At 42.5% G+C, this 17,533-nt stretch overlaps 1 protein-coding gene and 1 long non-coding RNA gene across 4 annotated transcripts in view; both read left to right on the top strand.

Moving 5' to 3' along the window:
• The window catches only part of LOC134172126 (uncharacterized), a 447,287-nt gene that overhangs the window by 111,797 nt on the left and 317,957 nt on the right, over positions 1-17,533 (top strand). The window lies entirely within an intron of this gene.
• ETV6 (ETS variant transcription factor 6) overlaps positions 1-17,533 on the top strand; it is a 133,327-nt gene that overhangs the window by 102,228 nt on the left and 13,566 nt on the right. For all 3 annotated transcript variants that reach the window (XM_062634956.1, XM_062634954.1, XM_062634955.1), the window contains 2 exons: positions 1,561-1,695; positions 6,457-6,999. In XM_062634956.1, coding sequence (XP_062490940.1) covers positions 1,561-1,695; positions 6,457-6,999 — 678 coding nt within the window. The remainder of the gene's footprint in view (positions 1-1,560; positions 1,696-6,456; positions 7,000-17,533) is intronic.

Genomic DNA, 17,533 nt, shown 5'->3' on the forward strand with positions numbered 1-17,533 from the left:
GCAAAATCACTTTTTAGCCTTTCATGAACCAAACATGGAAAAGGTAGCTGGGTTCTCGAGGCTTTGTTTTTAAGTAGATTTTCAGGTATTGCAATCACCTTTTAAAAATGCCCTAAAGTCACTGCTGAGACAGTAAAAGCAGCCAAGATGCTAAAAATAAAGGAAGCTGAATCATGGAAAGCAGGATGGATTTAACTGTTTAACGCTATTCACTGAACTTTCCCACAGATAGAGCACTGGGAGTTCATAGAGACAAGGGGCGAACGGCACACAGCTTTACAATTTCACAGAAACAGCTACTGAAAAAAAGAACCCTACACTTGAGAAAACCCTCCCAGAGAATCCAAGGTTTCCCAAGCAAAACTTCACAAAGTTCTTGTTCAAGTTGTATGCTACTGCTGCAACCTGTTCCTGTGTAACGTGAGCAGGGACAAAGAGAGCAAGCAGAATTAAAAGCTGAGACTTCTAGCCCTTTGTTGTACATTTTCACTTTGAAATGTGCAACCAGTTACATCAGACAAAACGTAGAAGTACCTAGGGTGTTACGCAGATGATGTTGGAAGGACATCAGTACAAGATGTGATACTTAAAAAGCAGAAAACAAGCAGTTCGTCAGTTCACACAAGGCGCAGTTCCATTCACTGCAGGCATTTCCATGGAAGAGTGATACAGTAGCAACTCACAGACTGTATTCGCCTATGCAGAGCAGCAAGTCCACTGCCTTTTGTTCCTTAGTCTGCCTTATATCCTTGGTCTAATAGTGCCTCTTGAAGTGAGCTCCATACAGATTCTAGAAGCTAGAAGTAACTACCTTTGGGATCATCTGGGCTTTTCAGAAGTCCAAACCATGACACCAGGAGTGACATAGAGAAGTTCCTGAGACAGCTGTGGCACTCAAGTATCTCCAGGAGTTGTCACCACAGCAAAGGTGCTCAGGATAAGTAAATCTCACCATTCTCTTAAGTCTTTGAGTCCATCCCAAAGTAACTTCTCCAAGTGAGAGTTCTTCCTGTGGATTTCCTAGAATGGAATATCTTAGTAGCACACTGCCTGTGGCCTTGAGGCTTTACAACATCTTCTGTATCCTGCCCCCATAAAGTGTAAATTGCTCAGTAATTAACTAAAAGGACCGTCTTTGCTCCCAGAAACTCCCTGCATAAGTCATGGGCTCTAAGAATTCTGTGTCCTAAGGTGTCTGTCTAAAAAACTGAGGCTGTGAGGAGGTGGGACACTGAACTAACCACTGCTTGTAAAGGTTTGGAGCTCTGGGGTGGGCAGTCATGTAGCCTGAAAAAGAGTCTGCTTTGGGGTAATAAAAGCTGTGTCTTGTCATTCTCCCATTTTTCCACAGTCACACACAGAGGCATGATGTGCAGCTTTGCTTTTTTTTCCTTTCAGGGAAGAACCTTGCAAATCAGTGAAATGTAGGATTTTACTGCAAGCGTTTTGGGGTCTGAAAATAGCACCCAGGAGCCATGAATTCATGCATCAGATGGCTAAAAGAGTCTTCTCAGCAGTATGCAGGTTTTCATTTCCTTTTTCCTGCTGTTTGTCTTTCAGGTGACGTTTTGTATGAGCTCCTTCAGCATATCCTGAAGCAACGGAAAGCTCGTATGCTCTTCACACCTTTCTTCCACCCTGGGAACTCAATCCATGCTCAGCCAGAGGTCATATTACACCAGAATCATGATGAAGGTAGTTCTGTTTCATTCTTATGGGACCTGCCATTATAGAGGCGAGTAGGGTAAAGCTGTGCGGAATTATGTCATTTTCTTGTGCCAAAGTTACTTAAATAAGGTTACTGTCCTCCCTTTGTCTCCATAGCTTTAGAACAATCAACTGGTCTAGGAAGTCAGCCATCCATTCTCCATTTATGTTCTGTTGTTTTGTCTTGTTTCCAAAGCCTGCTTAAAAGCTATGCCAGATGCAGATTAAAAAAATCTGGCATAGAAAAGAAAGTTTTATTGACCCCATTGACTCATTTTTCCTCATTACCAATTAGGTAGACAAAGATGCTGGGACTTCTGGTACCCAGGAGATGCAACTAGATGTAATTGTTTGCAGAGCAAGGGAGAAAGAAGGTAGCCTCAGAAAGGAATGTGTAAATCAAAGTCACTTCAACTGACAATCTGTCATCACATCGTGCCAGAGTTCCTAGCACTGAGCTTGTCATGTTGCGCAGCTTTCGAGCCGATTGAGCAATTCATGTTTAGAGAAGGTTTTTTTTTCTGTAGGTTTTCTCTCATTTTTACTATCAGAATTACTTGCTTAGGTTATTAGTTAACCTTCTAGTAATGTCCACACATACAATGGCTGTCAGAGGTGCTGAAGAAAAAACAGGTATGTTTGTGGAACTGCAGATTTAGGCTTCCTCTACTCATTATTAGTGCAGATCAAAATGCAAGTCTGCTTCCTTGAATGGAAACATTAAGGTTTTATTTTCTTTTAAAACATACATGCTAAAATAATTCTTAGTTTTCTCCAATAACAGAAAAAATAGTAAGCCGAAGCCTTTTAAAAGGTCCTTTCCATGAAAGCATGAGGGAGAATTCACTTTTTCAATTAAAAAACCCCAAACAAACCTCTAGAAAAAAAGTAGTGTTATTCCTTTTTCAAGTAAACAGAAGAATAGAAGTGAGTTAGGATATTGCCCTAGTCTCTGCTAACTGGAAGAAAGATGCACAGATCATTTGAAGATTCAACATAAGATTGCAAGAGAAGATTCAGAGATACTGTCAGACCTGGACAAGTTGCCCATGGCCAGCCTGACCAAACCAGAATCAAATGACACCAGCAAACCTTTGAGACTAAGCCAAGAGCAGAACAGCAGCAAGTGGGATAAGGATGCTCCAAAGTGTTTCCACACAGCTGTGTAAATATTTCAGATTAGAAGAGGGTGCTACAGTTCAGGATGAAGTTGAGTTGGCAGAGTTGTTCAAGAGATGGTTGCCTGGTGTATTAAGATAGGCACTTCCAGAGACCTTTACTAAAATCTCCATTTTTTGCTAAAGCTTGGCATTCACCCACAAATGCTTCCTCTTTAAATTTCAAACAGAAATGCTAGCTGCCCTCTCAGACACCCCTACATTAAAGATACAGAGCAACTTTCACTCTAGAGAGGATTTCACAGGGCATGTTGAGTTGGCCTTTATGTGTGTCACATAAAACCTAAGTCCTTTGCAGTTTAGTCCAACTTAAGTCAGAACACAGGATAATTAAGAAATTACTTTGATTTCTCCTGCACAGTGCTCTGGCTGTTGATAGTACCACTGATTTTGTTTAAAAAACTCTGTCCTATTACTTAAAACTTTTCTTTATAATGACAAAAATCAGTTCTTGTTTTGCTGTGAGAGGAACTTCAAAACAAGCAGAAGAAACTACAGCTTCAATCAGAACATATCTATGCCAAGAATTTATAGGCAGGTGAATTTAGTTATTTTTGCATTTTGACACTCCTTCTTTCTTCTTGTTTCACAGAGTCACTTGGGAGAAACTAGCACAATTAAGTTTACCATTTTCCATCAGCAGAATGCAGCTTAGTAAAAAAAGGAGAATGAATGTGAGAAGCAGAGCTTAACCCTGCTTAACTCACAAGTTGTAACACAGGTATCAATTGGCACAATTTCAAGTGGTTAAACTTCATAGGTGATGGATCTTTTTTAGAATCCCTCCTTACTCCAGTGATCTTTTCCATTTTCTTCTACTGGCTCTTTTACCCATTTTCTAATAGACTTCAGATCCAGCTTCAAAATGCTTTCGCTACAACCTAGTTAATCCAGAATCAGGTGAGACCAGCATTTGCATCTAGTAGCTTTTTACTAGCTTAAGCAAAGTGGGTTTGACTGTGAAATCAGTTAACAATGGTGCGGGGTATCTCCGAGATCCATTGGCATTGGCTTGAAATCTGTGCTGTGGGCATCAGCCTCTGTCCCTGTTAGAGGGATGAGCAATCGAGAGTGAATTACCTAATTCTCCAGTGGTCCTTCTGACACAGCACTGAGTCATTTGATGGGATGCCATACAGGAAGCTTGCACTGTCATTCCCTGCACTTCTTTTGTGGGTAAGGGAAGAGTGCTAATCTTTGCAATTGTCATGCCAGCAACTGCTCACTCTCAGAGTGAATGCAGCCCTACCCATCCCTATATGGATCAGATAGGTCAGCAGTTTTCCTGGGAGCTGAATTCCTTTTCTCAGCTTTCTCTTCAAGCAAAGAGTGTTGGTCACTCAGAATGAAGAGTCAGACTAATGGGTGAATCTGTTCCTGTTGTGCTCAAATTGCAGTCATCAGATGTGCCAAGGAATGAATGTGATGAAGTTTTCATCCTGTTCAGGGTCATCTGCAGCAGTGGAACTGCTTGGAGCTGGGTTTTAATTGTTTTATGGTAAAAAGCAGTTTTGACCATAAGGAGATTCTTTAGTTAAGTATTTAAAGAGAAGGACCTTGGAGGAAAGTGAACACTAGTGTGTATCCATTTGTGGTTATTCCTCTTGCTGCTTTTAAAGAGTTCTTGGTCCCTACCTTCTCTCCTGTCTTGGTTCAGAATCACCGTGGTTTGGAAGCAGACAGATAGGCCTGCTTCCATGTGGAGCTTCTCAGAGCCAGCTAATATTTACAGAGAGCTTGGTGGAAAGCACATCAGGGCATTCCTTTCTGTTTCCAGGATAGCTGCTCCCACCAGCCAAGGCACTTTAAGTAAGTAGGACAGCCAATACAATATTCTGGTCTATATTTACAGGCCAAGAATGATCACCGTGCATTTGAATGTACAGTGATGAGTGTGGATGGTCTGTAGAAGATAGGATACTGAGTAAGATTGTGGGGTTGGTTTTCTTTCTACTGTGGCAAAGAAAGGAGTCTTTAAGAAAAGACAGCCACAGAGGTATGTACAGTTGTGAATTAATTCCTCTTTGGAAACATTTGGGCTATCCCACATTAGGTGGCCACATTGTATTTAAAGCTGGTTGGGTTAAACCAAGAATAATATATAACTCTGGAGTCTCATGTCCTCCACCTGTTTCACTGTGAGTACCTTAAATAGCTGTACAAATGCGTTTTTCTTGTCTGGGACCACAAGTGTGTGAGATGAGTATTCTGGAGCCATGTAGCTTCTGCCTAAAATCTCAGGGTTTTCTGTAAACTTTAGTACACTTGTATAGATGAACAGCCAGTTGAGTAGGCAAAAGGATTGGTGCCATGTCACTGCCTGGCTCTACATTTTCTCAGATCTAGAGTTTCTGGTCAGGCCTCTCCCTGGGTAAGTGCTGATCCTTCTGATGCCTGCCTGGGTTCTAGGGCAGCGGGAGCCCCCAGGTCTTCATCTCAACAGGGTCTTCAATGAGTATCACTGCTTTGACAAGAGAACGAGAGAATCTTTAAAGAGGATCAGAGCAAAAGGAGTGAACAAACAGGAGGCACAAATAGGCAGCTACCTGTTTGACATGTATGCAGCAGTTTCCTTCTCTTACCATCCAAGGCTTTCAATAAACAGCAGTGAAATTTGATCTTTGTTTTTCAGGTAAAAACCTGTTAGTCACTGCGCTCTGGTGGTGTTTTCCTCTTTGTCAGTAATTTCTCTAGTCAAAAGTGATGGCCTTAGCTAACTGAAAGTTTGCACTGTTTATGTCAGTTTGTGAGAGGATTGTTAGTATGTAAACATGCTGACCTAGAACCGTGACTTATCTCCCCTGTACTGTTAAGGATCACAGATGGGGAAGTACAGTCATGCAGAAGTGATTCTAGAAGTGACTCCTGGGACAATCCATCAGTAGACAGCACATACTAAGTAAAACAAGGTGAAAATATCCTTATTTGATGGTACATGCTCTTAATATCAAGACGGATAAAATTTAGCTAGTGTTTCACAAAGAGCTTCCTGTCAGTGGGCTTTTTGTAGATAACCCACTCCGTATTTCAGACTAAGATATTCTCCACCTTGACGAAAGCTTCTAACATCTCAAACTTAGTACCCAATGTTTTCCTGGAGACATTTTCCTTTTTTATCTCTGCCATCTACCTTACAGTGCTCATCATGGTACAATAACAGGAGCCACATGTAGAGACATGAATGGCAGGAGGTAAGTTTCAAAGCATTTGCACAGAAACACAGTACAGCTGAATCAGATCTTACTTTCTTTACGTATGTTCCAGTCAGTTACTCAAAATGGGATTTCTCTTAACACATTTCCCCAGGAACTACCTTTATGTGGTGGTGGAAGAAGATTGTTTTCATGGTACTGATCTCATTCTGTGTAGTAATAACTATATCTGCATTTATATGGTGTTTTTCTGGACCTCTGTAGGTCACACAAATAAAAACATTTCCAAGCTGACAAGCAGTAAGTCAACAAGCAAACATTTCCAAGCAGTACCCAGTAAGTCCAGCTGGCAGTGTGACATTTAGATCCTACACCTTGACCACAATATAGCTGATCTGTAATTTTTTTTTTCTCCACAGATAGCTTTGTCCAGAGGCCCTCAAGACCATCCACAGAAACGGTCCACCACAACCCCCCAACCATTGAACTGTTGCATCGTTCTAGATCACCCATCACCAACAACCACCGTCCATCACCAGATCCCGATCAGCGGCCACTGAAGTCCCCTATGGACAGCACTATCCGTCGCCTTTCCCCAGCTGACAGGGTGCCGGGGATAAGGCATCAGCACGAGAACAGCCAGCAGGAGCCCTATCCTCTCTCAGTGTCCCCAATAGAAAACAACCACTGCCCGCCTCATTCCGAGGTGCTCCAGAAGCCCTCCAGCCCTCGCCAGGAGAACACCAGGGTCATCCAGCTGATGCCCAGCCCTATTATGCATCCTTTGATACTGAACCCCAGGCACTCCGATTTCAAACCACCAAGGTTGTCTGAGGATGGGCTTCACAGGGAGGTAAAGCCAATCAACTTGTCCCACCGAGAAGAGTTAGCTTATATGAACCACATCATGGTGTCTGTATCCCCTCCTGAGGACCATGCGATGCCAATTGGAAGAATAGCGGGTGAGTGACATTCTGTAGGCTACACCAAAGCTGACGCTTTTCATTCATACCTAACCATGCTGGGTATTAAGAGTTTGCCACTCTGTGACCTCAGGAGTTTACTGGCATTCTACAAGTTTCACCACATCTGTGGTTTAGACGGTTAAATATGATTAAGCCAGTTTTGTGGCAGGTAAGCAGAGGTGCAGAGTGACTTGCTTGTGACCACAGAACACGTAATTGGTATTGAAACATTTGTGTCCTGACACTGACTGTCTCTCTACCCACTAGCAAACCATTTCTTTCCCAAGATACCTATCTCCAAAACTTTGCCCTGCAAAGAGGTAGTTTTCCAAGAGTTGCATTCACATTGATGTCCAGTCTTACGGAAAGGAAAAAGTCCTCTGTTTGTGGCCTTTGAGATAATGCACTGTCAAGCCCACTGTTATGGAGATGGTGAGGCTCATACTGCCTCGGAGTCCTACTATGTGTCTTTCCTGTGCTTGTCACACTAGGATTGTCCCCGTTTTAGAGAAACAAGGTTGCCTTTGTCCCCCACAAACCACAGGCATTGCCTCACTTTTGTTATCGTAAATAACTGACATCACAACAGCTGAATCAGGAAGCTGAGGTTACAGAAAGTGTTTTTTGTACTTGGAACTGTAAATAGGTAGGGAAAGGGGGGAATGGGAATCCAGCCACTTGAGAAATAATGCTGAATGCTCCAGTAACCAGTGTCTTTGGAGAGATGTGAGTATGCACCACACCCCAAAACATTCCATGCGTTTATGTCAGCAGCGAGCCAGTGTGATACCTAGCTGCTTTGGGGTATTACACATGTCCAGAGAGGTACTTTTTAAAACACCTTGTTCTTTTTTGTCCTTACATGCCTTAAATTTGTTACAGATGTGGTGCTGCCTTAGCTTTAATGAGGAAGACTTTTTATTTTCTTAAGACTTACCACTTTAAATCCAAAAGGTACATATCTCACCATCTAGTCGAACATCAAACACAGCAAGAGCTATGATCATTTCATATAATAGAGATAGGTAACAGAAATTAATCTTTTGATATTTTTGCCTGGCTGACATTTGTCTCTCTCCATTTGATTGTTATGCCCACACTATTCTCAGCAAGCTAAGAAATGTACTTAATGCTATGGCAGAGAAGATACACTACTGGTTGCATCACTGCAGATTTCCTTTCCATAAAGTACTACTGGAAGAGCAGTGGGTTGTTAATTTTTATTTTTCAGAAGGAAATGTTCTCTAAGAATGAACCCCTGGCTGAAAAGAATATAAGAAAAAATATGAGGAGTTGTTGGTGGTGTAGTTTTCAATTTAAAGTCAGGAATTTTTTATATAATTGGGAATCTCTTGGTTTCTACATGCTGTGCACTGGGTCCAGTGACACAAGCCCTGTAACTAGTACTCCCATGTCCTTTCCATCCCTGTGTTGCTTGCAGGGCAGCAGAACCAAAGACCTTGGATAGTCAGGCCTAACACGGTTGCTTGGCAAATATGTGTAGCAGTTTAAAGTGTTATACACAGGCTGTATTTGCATGCTTAGCTGCTTTCATTTGCAGTCTTGTGGGTTAGCTTAAACCCACCAGCATGGGTGGCATGTCTTAAAGAGCTGGTTAAGTATTTCATGCTAAAAAGACCTGAGGTGTATTCAAGCATTCAGTTCAGATGAGGCCAAGGGTTGGGTGATTACATAGCTGGTGGTTGCTAACATCTTAGATTTCTGCTGATAAATTTGCCAGTGCCTCATGTCCTTTAATTGCAAATGCCAGCAAACCTCACTTGCTGTATAGGCACAAGGTAGTGCTATTCAGGTTGGGTTGTAATGGCTCCTGAACTGTAGCTAGACTGTATGAGGAGCTCACAGCCAATTTAAAGGTGACAAAACCCAGATTACAGTGTAGACAGCCCGTGTTTCTTGCCTTCAATTTAGAGCTCTTGCCATTACATAATTTCTTTTTAAGGGCATTTGTGGTTTATGTTAGCATAATCTATTTTCCACCCGAGTGTCCTTACCTTCGCTGACACTGCTGTAGTTAACGTGGAGGCTTTTGACCAACCTGGCTTGCCACTTTGATTTGAGAGAGATGAGACCATGAACACTGTAACACTTGGATTCTATAAGATGTATTGTTATAAAGAGCCTTTTAAAAAGTCACTGGCATTATTTCCATTTTATGGATGAGGAAGACTAATGGGTTGGGTAAAGAAAAGGTTTACCAGTAGTCCAGTGCCAGAGCCAAGTACTTGTATGTTTATATGTAAGTATATATATATATTGGTGAGAGGAGAGCCTTTAATTTCTACTGGCTTAGCTATTTGAATGCAGGTGGTTTTCATGGGTAATAGTGATGAGGGAAGCCCCATGGGCTGCTGGCTAAAACATTGGGCTGAGCTCCAAAATACATTCTGTTCCCAGCTCAGATATTTTAAATTGTAAAAGGAATTCTTCCTAGACTTAGGATACCTCACAGCCTCATAAACCTGTTTACTTGTAGACAGAGTCTGTTTTTAAATGCAGCATGCAATTACTTGGTGCTGAGAAAGAAAACAATGTTTTCACTTCCTACTATCCACAAAGACAGTGTTTTCAGGTCAATCAATAAAGCTCTGGGCTTCCTGTCAGACAAAATAATGGCCTCTGCTCACCGTTGACAAATCTTTCCTACCTTTTTATGTAATATAGTTTCTCAAAATATTAATTTTACTGGTAAAGCACTTTCCCTTTTACAGCATAGAATTTGAAGTTGAAGGTCTTATTCTCTTTTCATCTAAGGCCATTTTACACTTTTCTAGCAAGCAGAGGCATAAAGTATGTTACTCATTAAGGTCCGATATATTATTTATCAGTGACTAGAGTAGATTTTTAAAATTACATTTAGCTATCTTCTCAACACAATATGCACGAGTCTTTTCTATAACATTGTCAGAACCAGAGGTCATTGTGTTGGAATGACCCAAAGGCAGACTGTAAGTATGCTGGGCAAGGGTTAAGCTAACTAACTCAGGCATCAATAGTCATCTAGCTATGCCACCTCTTCAAAATATTAACAGTGTGTCAGAAGGGGAGTTTAGCAGGGCAGTGTAATGGACAGTTTTCCCCACTGAAACTGGTAATTCAAAGCAGCAACAGTGTTGGTAGTGAGCTCCTAACTTGAACTCTAGCAAGCAGGCAGCCTGTCTGGCTTACTTTTAGCTCTCTAGTCCATCTTGGTTCCCCCCAACGAGTCTCCAAGGATTTCACCCTGTGGGAAAATGAAAACTATTTTTTTTTCCCTTTTTTTTTTTTTTTTTTTTAACGCGGTTGCAGTTTCGGTCAAAACAGGGGCCTGAAATCAGCTCTTCTGCAGAATGGCAATTGAGCTGCTAATGCACCTCTGACTGGGAGGGTTTTGTTATCAAACATGTTAGGACTTTGATATCTCATAAAAGGTACTTCCCCAGGGTACAAGGACAGGCAGGGGTTGTTGTGTTGGCAGGTGTTCCTAGCGTGTCATGACTGAGGCATGAACTGCAACACTGGTGGAACCGCAACCACCAGAAACCCTCACTGCGGCCATCCTGAAGTTCTGCTCCCATAGCTTTCCTTGGGAGCGCTGCTGTTGACTTCAACCAGGACAGTTTTTCACAACCAAATTTTATTTAGGTGTCAAAAATGTCCTTTTTCTTTCAAATATCTATGTTCACCTCCACCTCCCAGGACAAGCGTGCGGGAAATCATCCAAATTAATATAATGGCATGCTAGTATTTACCTCACTTTCGATTCAGTCGCTTAAAACTCACACAATTCTGGATGTTTCTTGTGAGGGGAAATGCATCACTGAGCAGGTTCCTGGGATTTCCGGCTTGCTTAGTCATTTTCTGTGCTAGCTCTCTGGGACTGAAAGACTTGTTCACCAATCCACAGCAAATGCTGGTACTGTAACTTTGGGATACAGAGACAACTACCTCTTTCCTCAAGCATTGCCCAGTGCAGATACTAACCAAATGATTTTATGAGTGTGAAAGGCAGAATGCCCTAGAGCAGTGGTAGGTGCAGGTGGACTCCCCTCAAGGGCTCCCTGTCCTGTTGGAATTGAGAACCAATAAAACCCGCTAAGTTGCAGGTTCACCGTGTGTGTCTGAGGCAGACCTATGCCATTCGTACAAGCAGCTTAGGAGGATGAGCACTGCTATTCCTCTGCAGAGCCCCACCCTGCCTGCTGCTTTTGGTTCTGCTCTGCATTTGTGGAGAGGGTAGTGTAAAGTAGTGTAAAGGCAGGCCTGTTGTTGTCTCTTGGTGTGCTGTTCTTATCAACTGGGTTACCTTAGCAACTGGGCTGTATCTGACTTTATGAGCTACTAGATTTGTTTCTTCCCCTTCAGGAGTCAAAGGAAAAGCTAGGTAGTGTTTAAACTAGTCAGAGGCACACTGTCTACCACTGTATTGGTTTGGCCCATAAAACTATTGACTGCTGTTGGAATGAGGACAAGCAAGATTCTTACCCTGCCAAAGTCATGAAAGAGATCTACATCCAGCTTTGCTTCTGACTTGCCTCAGCCTTCCTGTGCCACACATCCAGAGAGTACAGGGGCGTAGCATGAACACCACATATTTGTAGTAAGACATGTATAAGCAACTTCTCAATAAAAACAGTCTGATGGCCGAAACTGAAAATGCAGGTCCCCTGGTAAGAGTGCATCAGCTATGAATGACTCACATTCTACTAAAATCTACAAACCAGCACTTACGATGGGCGTAGGCAATGTGCTAGCTCTGAGCATGGGGAAATCTTCCACCCCAGAGCTCTGTTAAGGATGGTAGTTTGGTTGCTTTGTGTGCGGAGGGAGGCTGGAGGGGAAGCAGAATCAAGGATTCTCCTCCCTCTTGAACTTAATCACTTCTCATAAGCTTGTGTGGGAAGGGAAAAGACAGAAGGGGTTATTTGAGTGAATATTTCCACCAAAAAAAGCGCAAATCAACTGATGTGGCTTTTTTTTTTCACTTTGGACTTGAGCTGGAAAGCTTCTTTTAGAGGAGGTTAAGAAAAACGAACTCAGCTGATTGAGGAGTTAGATTTGTAACAGTAGACATTTAGAGCTTAAACATCACAAGGCACCAAACCCACGGCACCTTGGTCAGCAGTTTCTCCTCAACTTACCCACTAGGACCAGAGCCCCAGTGCCCACATTTGCTCCAGATATGTTGATGTGACATTTATGGCTATGTCAAGTTGTAGGATGGTTATTTTTTGTTAACTGACATACCAGAAAAATCCTTCATGCAGATGCAGTTACACCACAGTAGTTTGTTTTCCTTTCTGTACAAAATAGCTGTACAGGCACAGTTACAATGCAATTACATATGTTGGGAGGTAGAGAAGGTGAGTGGGAAAAAAGACAAAATCCAGTTATACTGTATTGTAAAGGGGGTTAAAACCAACAGCTAAGCACAACTCAAAAGTTTTGCAGCAGCTGTTAGCTGTTAACCCTCACAGAAGGGCTGGGGGAGAAAACATGGGAAAGATTGTACCAGGTACTACTGAATGGCATTTAAAGAATAATATAACCATCAGGCACAGTCATATTGACTATTCACAACTGATACCTTATGATAAGGTCACACATCTAGTGGATGAAGGGAAGGTGGTGCCTGAGTTATTCCAGATTTTAGTTAGGCTTTTGATACTGTCCCTCACAACATCCTTCTGGACAAGTTGTCTGTCTGGTCAGCAGCAGTATTCCTCAGGCCTCTTCAGGGGCCAGTCATGTTCAATATATTTATCAATGACTGGATGCAGGTGTAGAATGCACCATTAGCAGGTTTGCTGATAACACAAAACTGGGAGGTGCTATTGACTCTCTTGAGGGACAGGAGGCTTTACAGAGGAATCTTGATAGATCGAAGCATTAGACTGTGATTACTGGGATGAAATTCAACAGATTGAAATTGTCAGATCCTGGGCCTAGAATGGAGTAATGATGAACACAAGTATACACTGGGAGAGGAGTGGCTGGGGAGCAGCCCTGCAGAAAGAGGTCTGGGAGTGCTGGTCAACAGTAGGCTCAATAGGAATCAGCAGGGTGCCCTGACAGCAAAGAGGGCAAATCACATCCTGGGGTACATCAAACACAGCATCACCAGCTGGTCAAAAAGAGGTGATTATCCTGCTGTATTCAACATTGGTGTGGCCTCACCTTGAGTGCTGGGTGGAGTTCCGGGCCCCTGAAGGTCCTTGAACTTGTCTAGAGGAGGGCAACAAAGCTGGTGAAAAGCTGGAAGGAATGTCCTACTAGGAGTGGCTAAGGATTTTGGGTTTGTCTAGTTTGGAGAAAAAGAGATGCCTTGAGCGCTCATGGCTCTGTATAGCTGCCTGTGGAGGGAATGTGAAGAGAGAGGTGCAGAGCTCTTCCCCCTGGTAGCCAGTGGCACAATGTGCAGGAATGGTTCAAAGCTGTGCAAGAGGAAGTTTAGACTGGATGTTAGGAAGCATGTCTTTACAGAGAGGGTTGTCAGAGGCTTTGTAGCTAGACAGTTGATGCACCATGCCTGTCAGCATTTAAGAGGAATTGGAACACTGCCCTTAATAACATGCTTTAATGTGATCAGCCCTGAATCACTCAGGCAGTTGTACTATATGTACTGTATGATCATTGTAGATCCTTTCCAATTGAAATAGTCTATCTAATTCTGTTCTATTCTAGGGGATGCAGCTTCTTGTTCTACTTAATATTTAGCGTTAAAAATACAGTATTATCTATTGGCTCTATTGTGCTGCATTCCCCACCACAAAGAGTTTACTGTCCAACAGACAAGGTAAATATAAAGAAAGGAACAGCATGCAAAGGTGAAAGGTGTTGCTGGTGAGAGGTGCTGGGAAGAGAGAGTTATACTGCGCAGAAAAAGAAGTCATGCCATACATTGTATCAGTAGCTGCCATCTGACCAGTCCCTCACTCAGAATCATAGGTTATATTTACTTCTAGATACTAGTGACTAGTAATGCCCTGTGTTATGCTATAATGCCTCACACTTGCAGGTTCCAATTTGCAAAAAAAAAATGTATTAGCCAATTTAAAATTGGAACAACCAATACCCTGCACTACTGGTCAGTCTGGTATCTCCCTGTTTTTTTCCTTCACTAAACGCCTCATCATGACAGCAACCCAAGCTAGCTGTAAACTTAATGAGGCTGGGTACATAATGTATACTGAGCTATCTGCTGCTGGTTTTGTCTGTTGCAGTATTTAAAGCTTGTTGTAATGTCTCTGTGATACAGACACTTCTGTTTTGACCCGCATTTTTCAGGTCAAAATTTTTCGTGGTGGTGGTTGTGAGTTGTCTATGTGTGTAAGGCAGTAAGCACTAAAGGTTTTAGTGGTAAAGGCTTGAATCTAATTCCCTCATATAGTCATTTAGTGGTTGGTAAGTGACTTTATTCCAGGATGACAAGACTGCTTTGTAAGTAGAAGCCATCTTCTACCAGTCACTTAGGTGGACAGGAATGTCCACACAGACCTGCTGTGGCACTTGATACTTGGAAAAGCCTACGCCAGTCAGGTTCCCTGTGTGCATCAGCCCTCAAGCTTACTATCCATCCCATAGTGTGCATCACTGTTTCATTCCTTACTTTTCCCCCTTCCAAAGTGGCATCATGAGTTTCACTGCAGTGAATTCTTACCTAAACTGAAAATGTGTATCCTCTTTTGCAGAGGACCAGTGCTGACAAACCAAGCTATAGCAACTTAGCTTTTGCCATATGCTTCCTTAGAGGTATTCACGGTGTTTTAGGACAGCATTGCTAGTACCATAGGAGCCTACCTCTATATATTCCTGAGACTGCTACGGCCTTCTTCACCACTGTCATAAGGCACATTCCCAGCAGGGTTTGACAACATTGTAGTGACTGGTGGGCTTCTGAGAAGCACAGACTTTGGGGTCAAATGTGACCAGACAATCTCAGTAGCTGAACAGTTACAAGTTACAGCCGGGCAAACTACAGGCTACAGAAACCAGAACAGTGGTTCACTTTAGCCTCACAACTTTAGTAAATTGTAATTGGTGGGGGCTCAGCGCCTGCTTTCCAGGCTGCTTGCCCTCCTTCCCATAGCTCATACAGACAGATTGGAGCCTTGAAAGGGCCTGAGAATCTCAGTGTAAGCATGGCCTGTCGTTTCCATTTGGATATGACAACGATAATGTCACCGGGCTTGTTTAATTGCTTGCCCTTGCAGTCATGTGCACTTTTACCTTTGCACTATATGTCACTTCTATTTCAAGCCCCTTGTGGAAAGCCAGACTACTATAAAGAGACTGAAGTATAGATGAGAGTCAAACTCAGAGTTCATAGGAGAAGTTTTCATTATAACCTTGAGAGTCATCTTAACATGGCATTAACAATTAATTTCAGCATGAAAGTGCTCTTTCCCTGCCAATTTAACTAATGACACTCAAGCACTAGCTGAATAGCAATAGCTTGGAGATGTGGTTGTAGATTTTCTGTGAAGTGTCTTGCTTTACAGGTGCCTTCATTCTTATTGCACAGTTACAGGAGCAGAAATTGCAGTCAGGGCTTGTTCAGGTCCACTCAGAAGCCTGGACTAACCACAGGAAAGCTCACTCATTTAGATTTCATCCTTATTACTGCAGCATCTATATGCCATGACCAGACAGATGGGTAAGTGGGCTCAGAGTACCTCAGTCTCCGTTGGGGTTAAACACTTGGGGGATGTTAAGCACTTTTTCAAGAAGCTTGACTTCTAATGAAACCATGTCACTCATTTTCCCTGTATATTGCACACTTTCTTCAGGCTAGAGTTGTGCAGGTAATGAGATTTTCTTCTACAAAGCAAACTTGCATCACTTTGAACCCTCTTAGTTAGACCAGGAAAATACACCGTAGTGTTGACACTGCACTCTTCAGAGACAGGCCAATTTAATACTTTAATACTAACCAGTTAGAAGTAGCATACAAAAGTTTGCATCTGTTTATGTTAATTCAAATGCACACCTTTAAAGTGGTAAGACTACAGTTTTCCATCTGTGTTGTGTCAGAAGATACTGGAGATTCTTACATTGTGAGGTCAAAAATTATTACTCCTGTTGGGAATGCCTTTGGTGTATTTAAGTCAGTTCTGCTTTTTGCACTTCTCTGAAGTACAATTCAAAAGATAAAGCTTCATCTTTAATTCTTAAATTCCCATCATTGAAGTGTTTGGCCAGTGTAACAATGTTAGAGTGGTTGTGGGGTGTTTGTAGGATGTGCGTGGGAACAGGCAGAGGTTGAATTACTTTCCCTTTTCCTAGTCATTGTCCTTCATGGGCAGTAAAGGTGAGGAAAAGCCACAGGAGGATCAGATGCAGGTATTAGCAAAATAAATGGAAGAGTGCTTTCTAGCACTGTAGTGGAGCAGCAAAAGAACACCACTTGAAACTAATGCTGGAAATTCCTGTCTCTTTGGTGGGGATGAAGGGATGGTGCAGGAAAATGGGACAGGATGGGGGGGAAGGAAAGGACATTTTAAGACAACAGACTTCAGCTTTCATCTATCAGACTGTCCCTGACCTGTCCATTACGTATTCTTTGTGATTTGAGTGCTCTTCTCTACAAGCACATGAGGGATACGAACCTTTTGGATCATTCTTCCCCATACAAGCTTTTTTTATTGCAAAAGACAGAGCTTGGCCTCATCTTGCTGTGTTACTTTTCCAGCCTCTCAGCACAACTGTTCGCAGCACAACAGTCTTGGGTTTCTGCTGTCCTTCTGCCTGATCTCCCACTCGGCACTTGGGTACAAGACAGAAGCAACATGCAACTGTTGTAGTGTGTGATCTGGCAACCTCTTTCCTCAGCCCCAGCTTGAATTTACAGAGCTGAGCAAACAGTTGTCTGTCAAGAGATTTTCCCACAAGAAACATTGGCTTTACTGCACCAGTTTACCATCCTGCTTCCAACTGCAGCCAACATTCACAGAAAGAAAACTTTTTCCTCAGTAATCTGGACTTGGATTACCATATAGGGATGAGCAAGACTGTTCCATCTCAGCATCAATGCTCCCCCAGTCCTCAGAGCCTTTTAACCCCTTAATCATGAGACTTGGTTACTTTTTTCCTGTAGTTTTGTCTGCTAAAATAAGTATGTCACAGAAGTAGATAGATACTGAGGTTGGATTTGTGTCTCAACACAGCAGTAATCCTACTGTAGCACATCTTTCTCAGTGTGCTGTCTGTTGGTTTCCCAATGTGTTCATTTTTTGCCATGGAAAAGGTTTTCAGCAAGAATACAGGAGCTGATTTGCTAAGGTCCAGCCATATGTCTTTCCTCTCCTTTGCACCAGTTTTATTTTTCCTCCCTCTCCATTGGTGTGATGGGAGCAAGTTAACTGAATAGTCCTCACTGTACTGCTGAACACATTATAGCCAGTCTGCTGAACTTCGTGCATCAGTTGGAAAGCCCAAAGGTCCATCTGGCTTTCCAGAAGGCTCTGCCTGTTGCACAGCTAGGATATGGTTAAAATGCAGTTAGAGCTCATCTCCACAGCAAGCCTAAACC

Source organism: Pezoporus occidentalis, unplaced genomic scaffold, assembly GCF_034315485.1.
Source record: "Pezoporus occidentalis ecotype Australia unplaced genomic scaffold, CSIRO_AGI_Poc_V1 ctg44, whole genome shotgun sequence".
Lineage (NCBI taxonomy): Eukaryota > Metazoa > Chordata > Aves > Psittaciformes > Psittacidae > Pezoporus > Pezoporus occidentalis.